This window comes from Myiozetetes cayanensis, unplaced genomic scaffold (genome assembly GCF_022539395.1).
Source record: "Myiozetetes cayanensis isolate MyiCay16 unplaced genomic scaffold, myiCay2020 scf23, whole genome shotgun sequence".
Classification (NCBI taxonomy): domain Eukaryota; kingdom Metazoa; phylum Chordata; class Aves; order Passeriformes; family Tyrannidae; genus Myiozetetes; species Myiozetetes cayanensis.
In genome coordinates this window covers 975,919-987,543 of record NW_026087445.1, presented here as the reverse complement: position 1 = coordinate 987,543, position 11,625 = coordinate 975,919, and the positions used below count along the sequence as shown (strand labels likewise).

At 58.7% G+C, this 11,625-nt stretch overlaps 2 protein-coding genes across 2 annotated transcripts; one reads left to right on the top strand and one right to left on the bottom strand.

Moving 5' to 3' along the window:
* Positions 1-838: 838 nt before the first annotated feature.
* On the bottom strand, positions 839-1,401 carry CDC26 (cell division cycle 26). Its single transcript, XM_050319831.1, has 2 exons — positions 1,239-1,401; positions 839-1,169 (listed from the first exon to the last, which is right to left on the bottom strand). Exons 1-2 carry the CDS (start codon positions 1,317-1,319, stop codon positions 993-995), a joined length of 258 nt encoding a protein of 85 aa, XP_050175788.1. The 5' UTR covers positions 1,320-1,401; the 3' UTR covers positions 839-992.
* A 520-nt stretch (positions 1,402-1,921) lies between these two features.
* Positions 1,922-11,265, top strand: PRPF4 (pre-mRNA processing factor 4). The gene is made up of 14 exons (XM_050319797.1): positions 1,922-2,082; positions 2,702-2,879; positions 3,645-3,831; positions 4,350-4,437; positions 5,144-5,223; positions 5,486-5,579; positions 6,430-6,524; positions 6,813-6,871; positions 7,497-7,620; positions 8,714-8,803; positions 9,350-9,472; positions 9,789-9,896; positions 9,985-10,103; positions 10,238-11,265. Exons 1-14 carry the CDS (start codon positions 2,032-2,034, stop codon positions 10,429-10,431), a joined length of 1,590 nt encoding a protein of 529 aa, XP_050175754.1. The 5' UTR covers positions 1,922-2,031; the 3' UTR covers positions 10,432-11,265.
* The last annotated feature ends 360 nt before the right edge of the window (positions 11,266-11,625 follow it).

Below are 11,625 nucleotides of genomic sequence, written 5' to 3'. Positions count from 1 at the left end.
CTGGAGCTGTGCTGGAAGATGGTAGAAAACAGCTCCCAAATTCCCTGTGGGAGTGCTGGTGCAGGTCCCAGGGCTGCAGGGAGCAGAGTTTCCTAAACGCCACCATCTGCTCAGATTTTGTAAGTTGGTTCCTTCAGGTCCCCTCGCTCTGTGCCAGACCCCTCCTCTGTGGGGCTCTGCCCACAGTGTCACCTTCCAGAGCCCAGGCACTGATGGGGGCAAATCCAGGGATGTGCTGGAAGAAATCACCCTCCCTTTGGGCTTTGCATGACACCGTCCATAAGGAAATACTTGGTGACCTTTGATCCAAGCAGCAACAGCCCCTGGGGCTCCATTCCCAGGGTGACAAACCAGGGCAGCTGAGGTGACACCGAGGTGAAATGAGGAACTGTAAAGGAAAAACTGCTTAGTCAGAAAACATGGGATATTTTTCCATCATATCCACGTGCCCAGTGCACACATCCAGGTGTGCAGCCATTCCCTGCTCAGGGCCCAGCTGTGACACGGACTGGGAAGCAGCTCTGGGACATGTTCAACACACACAGGGGGTTCTTTCCTGGCTGCTCAGGAGAGGGCAGAGCAGCACCTGGAAGCAGAGCCTGAGCACCCAGAGCTGTGGCATCGCTGCCTTCATCCCAAAACACCCATCAGACACTTCCCAGGACCCTCCCCTCGGTGGGCAGGCCTGGAGATTCCCACGCAACATCCCAGGGGCTGCTTTGGCATCAGCACATCACCCGATCCCCGAGGATCCTCCCGCAGGGTTTTACCTCCAGGTGTTCCCATTTCCAGCGGTGTCTCACAATTAACACGATTTAACAACCGTGCGCTTGTTATGATGACTTTTTTTTTTCTTTTAATAAAAAAGGACGTGTTTATTTAAAACAAAACACCGGGCCAAGAGGGGCGTTCATGGGTGTGTTAACCGGACTTAAAAATTTTAAGTAAGGCAACCGAAAATGGAGAGAGCGAGGCCGCTGCGGGCGGGGCGCTCAGAACTCGAAGGTGCCGAAGTGCGCGGCGCGCCCGCCGGCCTTGGGCTGCGGTTTGTAGCCGATGCGCTCGTTGATGAGCTGCTCGCGGCTCTTGTGCTCCGTGCCCAGCGCCAGCGCCGCCGCCTCCTCCCCGCCCGCCGCCGCCTCGGCCTCGTCGCGCTGCTTCCTGCGGCCCTGCGGGGAACGGGCCGGTCAGCGCCGGGGGGGCCGAGCCCGGGCAGCGCCGCGCCCGGCCCCGCGCACCTCCAGCTCCTTCCGCACGCTCTCGAACTCCTCGATGTCGTCCAGCTTCAGCTCCAGCCGCGTCGGCTTCCGACGGAGCATCGCGACCGGCGACCCCGCGACCGGCGACAGCGGCACCGGGACCGGCCCGAGCGCTCCCGCCCTCAGCGCTCCCGCCGCTCCTCCCGGCGTGCCCCGCGCGTCCCGCCCGCCCCGCCGCACCTCCCGGCGTGCCCCGCGCGCCCCGCCCTTAGCGGGCAATGTTCCTCCCGGCGTGCCCCGCGCGTCCCGCTCTCTGCACTCGCTCCCGCCACCCCTCCCGGCATGCCCCGCGCGCCCCGCCCTTAGCGGGCAATGCTCCTCCCGGCGTGCCCCGCGCGTCCCGCTCTCTGCACTCACTCCCGCCACCCCTCCCGGCATGCCCCGCGCGCCCCGCCCTTAGCGGGCAATGCTCCTCCCGGCGTGCCCCGCGCTCTGCTCTCCCGGCCGCTCCTCCCGGCGTGCCCCGCGCGTGCTGTCCCGCCCCGCCGCACCTCCCGGCGTGCCCCGCGCGCCCCGCCCTTAGCGGGCAATGCTCCTCCCGGCATGCCCCGCGCGTCCCGCCCTTAGCGGGCAATGCTCCTCCCGGCGTGCCCCGCGCTCTGCTCTCCCCGCCACACCTCCCGGCGGGCACCGCGCGACCCGGAAGTGCCCGTGAGGTGCTGGACGCCGAGCGCGTCCCGTCCCATTCCCGTCCCATTCCCGTCCCATTCCCGTCCCATTCCCGTTCTTTTCCCGTTCTTTTCCCGCTGCCGTTCCCGGTCCCGTTCCCGCCATGGCCGCCACGCGGGCACCGGCGGCGCGCGCCGGGGCCCGGCCCCCCGAGGTGGGTGTTGTTCCCCGCGTGTGGCGGCGGCTCCGCGGGAGGGCCCGCGCGGGGTTCGCGGAGTTGCCGGGGCCGTTCAAAAGGCCGGGGCCGGAGCGCTCGCGTGTTTGTTTTCCCGCGTGTTTTCCCGAATCCTTTACTGTTTCCCGGGGGGTTGTGCCGCCCCTCGGCGGGGAAAGGAACCCGGCACTGCTCACCTTCACTCACCTTCCAGGAGCTCGGGCTCAGCGGGAGGAGGGGAAGCCTCGTGTTCTAAAACTTTTTCCAAAAAAATAAATCCCGCAGAGCCTTAAAGCCGAGGGCACGGCACAGCCTGGTGGATGCAGTTTAACGTGGCATTATACCTTTGCCCTCGGGACATAAGAAACCTCCCTGTCCGGTGGCTGCTCCATCCCTGGAAGTGTCCAGGGCCGTGTTGGAGCCACCTGGTCGAGTGGGAGGTGTCCCTGCTCCTGGCAGGGCTGGAATGAGATGAACTCCAAGTTCCCTCTCAGCCCAACCCAGTGTGGAATTCCATGAAACCCCATTCCAGGGCCCCTCCATGTCTCACATCCCGTTTTCCCTGGCACAGCCAGGCTGTTCGCTGTCTCTTTGTCCCCACACTGTTCTGTCCCTGCAGCCTCCCAAGGCCAAGCCAGCCGAGGAGAGCGATGCCCCCCCTGCCAAGAGAGCCCCGATCTTCTATGGGAGCCTGGAGGAGAAGGAGAGGGAGAGACTGGCCAAGGGGGAGACGGGGCTGCTGGGCAAGGAGGGCATGAAGGCTGCCCTGGAGGCTGGGAACATCAACATCAGCAGTGGTGAGGATGGAAACACCCTTTGTTTTATTCCCTGCATGAGGCTTCCAAATGCCTGTTGTTATCCCTCCTGTCGGTCTGGGCACCATCTCAGAGCAGGGACAGGACGGGCACCTTGGACCTCCCCACGTGGCAGAGCCCTGGAACAGCTGCCCAGGGAGGTGTGGAGTGTCCCTCCCTCTCTGGAGACATCCCAAACCCACCTGGGTGTGATCCTGTGTCACCTCCTGGGGGTGACCCTGCCTGGGCAGGGGGGGTTCGGGCTGCGTGGGCTCCAGGGGGCCCTTCCAGCGTGAAACATCTGTGACCCTGTGATCCAGTGACTCTGTGATCCTGTGGTTCTGTGATCCTGCATTCCCCTGTGTCTCCCTGTGATCCCTGGTGTCTCCCTGTGCTCTCTGATGGCTCCCTTGTGCTTCTTGGTGTCTCCCCTGATCCCTGATGTTTTCCACATGCTCCCTGGTGTCTCCTTGTGCTTCCTGGTGCCTCCCTGTTCTCCCTGGTGTCCCCCATGTGCTCCCTGATGGCTCCCTGGTGTCTCCCCTGATCCCTGGTGCCTCCCTGGTGTCCCCCTGGTGTCTCCCTGTGATCCCTGGTGTCCCCCTGATCCCTGATGTTTTCCTCCTGCTCCCTGGTGTCTCCTTGTGCTTCCTGGTGTTCCCCCCATGTGCTCCCTGATGGCTCCCTGGTGTCTCCCCTGATCCCTGGTGCCTCCCTGGTGTCCCCCCGGTGCCCCCCCCGTGCCCAGCAGCGTTTCCTCCGTGCCAGGGGAGGTGTTTGACCTGGAGGACCACCTGAGCGAGCGGCAGGCCGAGGTGCTGGCGGAGTTCGAGCGGCGGAAGCGCGCGCGGCAGATCAACGTGTCCACGGACGACGCCGAGGTCAAGGCCTGCCTGAGGGCCCTGGGGGAGCCCATCACCCTCTTTGGGGAGGGGCCTGCAGAGCGCAGGGAGAGGTGCTGTGTCTGCTGGGGGCAGGGTGCATTCCATGGCTGCTCCATTCCTGGTGTTTTCCTGGGAGAGCCTGGGGTGCTCATCCTGGGGAGGAGAGGGCTCCAGGGAGACCCCTTGCAGTGCCTGAAGGGGCTCCAAGAGAGCTGGAGAGGGACTTTGGACAGCACAGGGGGAATGGCTTCCCACTGCCAGAGGGCAGGGTTAGATGGGATATTGGGAAGGAATCCTTCCCTGTGAGGGTGGGCAGGCCCTGGCACAGGTTGCCCAGAGAAGCTGTGGCTGCCCCATCCCTGGAAGTGTCCAAGGCCAGGCTGGACGAGGCTTGGAGCAACCTGGGCTGGTGGAAGGTGTCCCTGCTCTGTGGCAGGGGGTGAATGGGATGAGCTTTAAGATGCCTCCCAACCCAAACCAGTGTTACTGTGTTCTGAGAACCCCAAGGCAGAAGGAAGGTCTCACTGATGATTTGTCAGGTGAGCTGAGGAATCACTGACTAAATCCAACTTCATGTGTTGCTTCCCAGGTTGAGAAACATCCTCTCAGTGGTTGGCACAGACGCGTTAAAGAAGACCAGGAAGGATGATGACAGGTCAAAAAAGTCCAAAGAAGAGGTGAGGGGGTCTCCTGTCCTCTCAGAGCTGAGGGAGAGACAGTATATCCAGGTCTCTGGTAGATCCAGGCCTCCTGGTTTTGGTCAGTGTGTGGATTCTCATGTCATCCCTTCAGGCTTTTCCTGTGCTCTCCCTTTTAGCAGACCCGTGGCAATGTTTGCTCTCAGTGAGGAGAACCAAGTGTGGTTTGTACTCACAGGCCAAGTTCTGAGCTGCACTCAGTGTGCAAACCAGGAGAGCAGCTGTTTGGGCTTTCACTCACCATAGCAAGTTCTTTATTCTTGGTTGTCTTCACACTTGGGAGGAAAAAAATATGTTCCTATTGCTGCATCTGTTTTTGCCTCTGTCTGTCTTCTGAGTCCATTTTTTCCTTATTATTTGTGAGCTGTGCTTTAAGAAATAATTTCTGCAGCTCTGGGCTCTCTCTGTACTGGGTGATGTGTAAAACAGGAGTTATGTGTCAGTAAATCCAGCCCAGCCAAGTGCTCAGCTGGAATGTTCCTGACTGAAGTGGCAGCGTGTCAAGATCGGATCCATCAGGCAGAGACCGTGGTTTATCTCTCTTAATCCCTTTTTCTGGGGCTTGTGCTGATGCTTTATGGCCTTAAAAAGAGGCCAGCAGGGTTTGGGAGCAGGTGCTGTGAGGAGGCAGCTGAGGGGAATGAGTGGAGGAGCTTTGCCATCCCTTTTATTCCTGTTTTTACAGTATCAGCAAACCTGGTACCACGAGGGCCCACGGAGCCTGAAAACAGCCAGGCTGTGGCTGGCAAACTACTCCCTGCCCAGGTGAGAGGGAACTGCACACATGAGGAGGGAGATGCAACCATCTGTCAGCTCCAGGTGCTGATCCCACTGTGGGTAGCACAGGAAAGCCAAGGAGCGGGGAGCACACACTGGGAAATAACTCCAGAGAGCCCAGAGCTTGAACTCTCAGGGACTGATCCAGCATTAGCCCAGTTTGGGGGAGGAGGAGGAGGGCAGGCCTGTTTGCAGGGCAGGGAAGGGGGGATGCAGGGAAGGGGCTCATCCCTCCCCCTGCTGTTGCCAGGGCAGCGAAGCGGCTGGAGGAGGCCCGGCTGCTCAAGGAGATCCCCGAGGCCACCAGAACATCCCAGAGGCAGGAGCTGCACAAATCCCTGCGGGTAGGTCGGCACTGCCCCCCTGCTGTGATCCTCCAGAGAGCTCAGCAGGGCTTGAGCTGCCCCAGGTGCTGTCCCAGGTGCACCCTGGGCTCTGAACTGTCGGGAGGCTCCGCGTTCCCCTCTCCCTGTGAAGCACGCTCTGACTCCGGCACTCTGATCCAGGGAGATGGATTTTGTCCCTGTGCGTGGCAGAGGGATCAGAGACATCCCTGCCTTGCCTTGCCACATGGCTGTGAAGCTAAAGGAATGTCCTCCTGGCTTTGGCTGGGTTTGGCTGGCTGGGAAGGGACATAAGACCCTGGAGATCACACCCAGCTCGGGATGGCTCCCGGGTGCCCTTTCCGAGCACACTAAGCCAGATTCCCGGCTTAACCAAGCAGAGGCTCAGGCACAGCGTGTGCTGCCCCCTAATCCTGTTTACTCCAGAGCCATCAGCTGCCAGAGGATTTGCTTCTCCCCTCCGTGCCCTGCACTGCCTGTCCATCTGTCTGGTTGGATTTCTTGGACGAGCTGTGGAAAGAGGCCAAACTCCAGGCAGTTCTGTGTCAGGGCTGCAGCTGCAGAGCTGTGGGGCTGTGGGGACAGGGGCTGTGGGGACAGGTACCGTGGGTGGCCCTGGGGGGCTGTGCTGAGCCCCCAGGCCGTGCTGGCTCCCCAGGCCAGGCTGGCCCTGGCCCCCCCACCTGGAGCTGCGGTGGCTCCGAGGCAGGCTCCTCCCTTGGACAGTGACTTTCCAGGGGCCTCTGCCTCCTCCTGCACACGTTTGGCTCCATCACCTCTGGCTTTGGCTGGGCCTTGCTCTGGGCTGGCTGTGCTCCAGTCACTGATTGCTGTATTTGTATTCTTACAGTCCCTCAATAACTTCTGCAGCCAGATCGGGGACGATCGCCCGCTGTCCTACTGCCACTTCAGCCCCAACTCCAAGCTCCTGGCCACGGCCTGCTGGTGAGATCTGTGTGGCAGCACTGCTTTAGGGGCTGGGTGAGCACAGCAGGGAAGGACAGGGATGTTCTTGGAGGCTTGGGAATCGTGAGAGTCCAGAAATGTTTTCATTTCCTCTTCTGAGCTCTTGTCACTTTGTTTCAGAGCTGAGCAGAGATTTCAGTCCGAGCCTGCTGGTTTCTGTGCTGGTTGCCCAAAGTGTGTTTCTGTTTCAGTCACTGCAGAACCCTCGGGGTGGCTTTGCAGCTCTGTTTGGTCTGTTCCCTGACATCCCTTCCTTGTGTTCCACAGGAGTGGGCTGTGCAAGCTCTGGTCTGTGCCCGACTGCAACCTGGTTCACACCTTGCGAGGTACGAGCAGCCCTCACTGGGGCTCTTGGCTTGGTGCTTTTGTTCCTCCTTGGACTGAGCTCCCACACCTGAATCACTTTGTGACTCAAAATATCTGATTTTGGCAGATTTCTTTCCTACTGAGAGCATCACTGGGGCTTGGGAGCCTGGGAGTGTGTCAGATAATCAGGAGGGAGATCTGGCCTTTAGCTCAGACCTCAGCCCTGAGTTTGCTGCTTCTGATGCTGAACAGTCTCTTGTTTGGTTTCAAAACCTGGGTTTGATGTTCTGAGTTATGAACACCAGCAGTTTTGGGCAGGTCACTTGACAGCAGTGAGGTCCTTTGGGCAGTGGCCACAACTTGGGCTAAATACAAACGTGAGCACAAATCTCCTGATTCATATGTTGGATTTTCACTGCCCTTGGAGCGTTACAAACCCCAGTGTTTTATCCTCTGGCATGGGGCTCCTGGGAGTGCAGTTTAGCTGCTGGCAGGGCAGGTGTGACTGGGGGTTTCAGGGCCCTGAGGACACGGGAAAGTGTTTGCTGGCTCCCAACTCCTCAGTAGCAAGGAAATGCTGCTTTTCTGAAGAACTGGCCAAGGTCACGGGGCAGATTCTGAATTTGGGTTTCCCTTTGCCTTCAGGACACAGCACCAACGTGGGAGCAGTCGTGTTCCACCCCAAAGCCACCGTGTCCCTGGACAAGAAGGACGTCAGCCTGGCCTCGTGTGCTGCTGATGGCTCTGTCAAACTCTGGAACCTGGAGAGGTCAGAACCATTCCAGACAGGCACAGCTGTGCCTGGGGTTTGTCTGTGTTCCTAAACATCAGACACTGACCATCCTCCTGCAAATGTGACCTCTTCTTGTAGCTATCCCAGTGCCTCAGTATGTGCCACCCTCCTCCCTGGGAAGAGAGATCACACTGCTTAGGGAGTCAGGGCGAGGGAGATTGAAAGGAGTGGAGTCAGAATTGCTGCTGGGCCTTGGTGAACTGCTGTGGGGGGATGGATGGAAGGCTTGGGGATGGTTTCATTCTGACCTTTCATTCAGGATATTAAGAAATGAACTTTGGAGTGATTGGAGAGCACCAGGATTCGGAGAGGGACCGACCAAACACGCAGCCAGGCACAAAAACCTCAGCCTGTGCTCAAGAGCAGAGGTTGTCCCTGCACAGATAGTCCTGGCAGATGGGCAGCATCTCTCTCAGGCTTTGAGGAGGAGACTGGTGGAGGTACTGAGCCCCAGCATCACCTGCAGAGCACCCAGGAAGGGCAGGCAGCTCCCACATTCCCAGTTGTTAATCCTTGGCTGAAAGTCGCCTTTTCTAACAGCAAAAGTGCCCTGTGCAAAGAGGCACGGGGTCATTGGCCTCATATGCCCACATCTCTTAATTAACCAGTGGAAAGAAAGTTGACTGCTGTTTGGGTCATCTGCTGAAGGCTCCTGACCTGCTGCCCCTCATTCTGGGAGGATAAATGTTCACTCCCTGCAGTCCCTCAGAGCAGCAGGATTTGCTGCAGTTTGGGATGTTCTGTGTGTTCTCAGCAAACTCCCAGCAGTTCAGGTAGTCTGTGGTTTGTTTCTGCACTTCCAAAGTGCTATTGACAAGGGGATTGTTAATTTTCAGGAATAATAATCACCATCATCATCCCAGGAGAGCTTTATAACCAACAGGAGTGGATAAGGGGTTCCACTCAGAGCTTTAGGAGCGGGACCCAAAGGCAGATACAGAGTTTTTACGCCTCTGATGTTCATGTCTGGTTTGATTTGATTTGATCAGCAGACCTTTTGCTGCCTCACAGTGTGTTTGAAAGGCCTGGCACCCGTGGCCAGTGCCCCAGGGGTTGTTGTGTGTTTCAGTGATGAGCCCATGGCAGACATCGAAGGACACAGCATGAGAGTGGCCCGTGTGATGTGGCACCCGTCGGGGAGGTTCCTGGGCACCACCTGGTACGGACTCCTGGGGATTTGCTTCCAGCATGACCATGGGCTGCCCCTCTGGTGGCCCAGTGGTGCCAGGGCTTGCCCACAGCAGAGCCTGGCACGGGCAGGGCTCGGCCATTCCTGACCACAGCTGGGCTTGTGCTGGTGTCAGTAACAGCAGGTCACGGGTTCCTTTCCCTGCCCCTGTGTGAGACACTCTTGGTGCCCAGCTGGAAATCAAATGCCCCCAGAGTTAGTGAAATATCCTTTATTCTCCTTGGACATACATGGAGTCCAGAGGGAACAGCCTCGAGTTGTGCCAGGGAGGTTTAGGTTGGATATTGGGGACAATTTCTTCAGGGAAAGGGTTGTCCAGCCCTGGCACGAATTGCCCAGGGCAGTGGGGGAGTCACCACTGGAAGTGCTCCAAAACCATGGAGATGTGGCAGCTGGGGACATGGGTTAGTGGTGAACACAGCAGCGCTGGGGGAATGGTTGGACTTGATGATCTTGGAGGGCTTTTCCAACCCGAATGACTCCCTGGTTTATCTGACAACTGCCTCGTTTCTGCAGCTACGACCACTCGTGGCGCCTGTGGGACCTGGAGGCCCAGGAGGAGATCCTGCACCAGGAGGGGCACAGCAAGGGGGTCTATGACATCGCCTTCCACACCGATGGCTCCCTCGCTGGCACCGGGTGGGTTGGCCTGGCATTGGGGCTGGCTGGGACGTGTTCCCAAGGGGTTGGTGCTGACCAGAGGTTTCTGCTGGAGGAATGGCTTCCCACTGCCAGAGGGCAGGGTTAGGTGGGATATCATGGAGAAATTCTTCCCTGTGAGGGTGGTGAGGGGCTGGGATGGAATTCCCATCTCTGGAAGTGTCCAAGGCCAGGCTGGACGGGGCTTGGAGCAACCTGGGATTGTGGCAGGTGTCCCTGCCCACGGCAGGGGAGTAGAATGAGATGATCTTTAAGCTCCCTCCCAACCCAAGCCAGCCTGTGACTGTGATTCCAGTGGCCTGGATGCCTTTGGCCGGGTGTGGGACCTGCGCACGGGGCGCTGCATCATGTTCCTGGAAGGTCACCTGAAGGAGATCTACGGGATTAACTTCTCCCCAAACGGGTAAGGAAGGAGCTGGTGAGGTTTACGTGGGAGCTCCGGGTGCAAAACCCCCTCCCCAAAAACTGCCCTTCCTCCCCTCCCTGGGCAGGTACCACGTGGCCACGGGCAGCGGTGACAACACCTGCAAGGTGTGGGACCTGCGGCAGAGGAAGTGCATCTACACCATCCCTGCCCACCAGAACCTGGTCACCGGCGTCAGGTTCGAACGTGAGTGCCCGGTGTTCCTGATCCCTGCCCCTCCAGAGCAGCTCCAGCCACGCCTGCAGGGCAAGAAGGGCCCGTGCTGGCGAGCTGAGCTTTGCCATGTTTTTATCTGAAACCCCTTCCCTCCTCCCCTGCAGCCAACCACGGGAACTTCCTGCTCACGGGCGCCTACGACAACACGGCCAAGATCTGGACCCACCCGGGCTGGTCCCCTCTGAAGACGCTGGCAGGGCACGAGGGGAAGGTGATGGGCCTGGACATCTCCCTGGACGGGCAGCTCATTGCCACCTGCTCCTACGACAGAACCTTCAAGCTGTGGACAGCTGAGTAGCTCAGAAGGGCTGGTTATGAACTGGGTTAATGGTTTGCAATTGGTTTTTTTTATATTAAAAATCCCCCCAGGAATCAGCAGTTCCGACATGTGTCCAGCCCAGCAGCTGCAGTCACGGCTGCTCTGGGGGTCAGGTGTGTTTGAAGCACCACTGTTGGCCAGGGCTTGGTTGGAGTCAGCTCTTGGCTGATGTTTTACCACTTTTAGGACTGGGTTTATACTGCAGACACCACTCCCTGCTGTAATTTGGAGATGATCCATGTTCTTCCACCTTCCCTCCCAAGCCAGGCTCCCAGGTGTCCTCCAGCCTGTGTTAAACACTTGCAGTCCCCACAGAGCACCTCAGGGTTGGAGGTGCAGCCTCTGTTCCTGCCCTTCTGACCTTCCTGTTTCCTGAGGCTTTGGCAGAGTCTGACTGCAGACTGGGTTTGCATTTGGGGGCAGACAGAGGAGCTGTCAGAGGGGGAGGTGGTGCCCCCCTTCCCCTGCCTCAGCAGGAGGGGCTCTGGATGGAGATCTGCATCCCCCTTGGATTCACTCACAGGATATGAGTGCAAAATGTCCCCCAAGGCCGGGGAGGTTTTTCTTTCCCTTGTACCACCTCGTGTCCCACTCCTTGGGCTGTCCCATGGACTGGGTGTTGCAAATCCCTGTGGGCATCTCCTGTTCCAGTTCTGCTGTGTCTCACCTGAGGTGATACAAAGGTCATTCAGTGTAGGATTGTCTTGTCCTACCTTACCCTCTGAGGAGCTTTCCTACTTCTTGTTTGTTCTTTAAATTGAGGTTTTGCAAATGTTTTGTCCTGGAAAAATCAAAACACATTTTGGATAAGCATCCTGGGCTCTGGGTCTGACTAAGGAATGGAGAAATGACAGGAATTTCACAAAACACAGTTTGGTTCCTGTCTGCTGTTGTCAAAAACAGCTGAGGAGAGGTGAGGACACTGGGTTCGTGCAGCCTGGAGAAGGGGAGGCTGAGGGGAGACCTCAGGGGTCTGCAGGTTCCTCAGGAGGGGCAGCTCCGATCTCTGTGAGCAGGGACAGCCCCCAGGGAATGGCTGGAGCTGTGCCAGGGCAGGCTCAGGGTGGATCTCAGGGAAAGGTTCTTCCCCCAGAGGGTGGTTGGCACTGAACAGGCTCCCCAGGGCAGTGGGCACAGCCCCAAGGCTGCCAGAGCTCCAGGAGGGTTTGGACG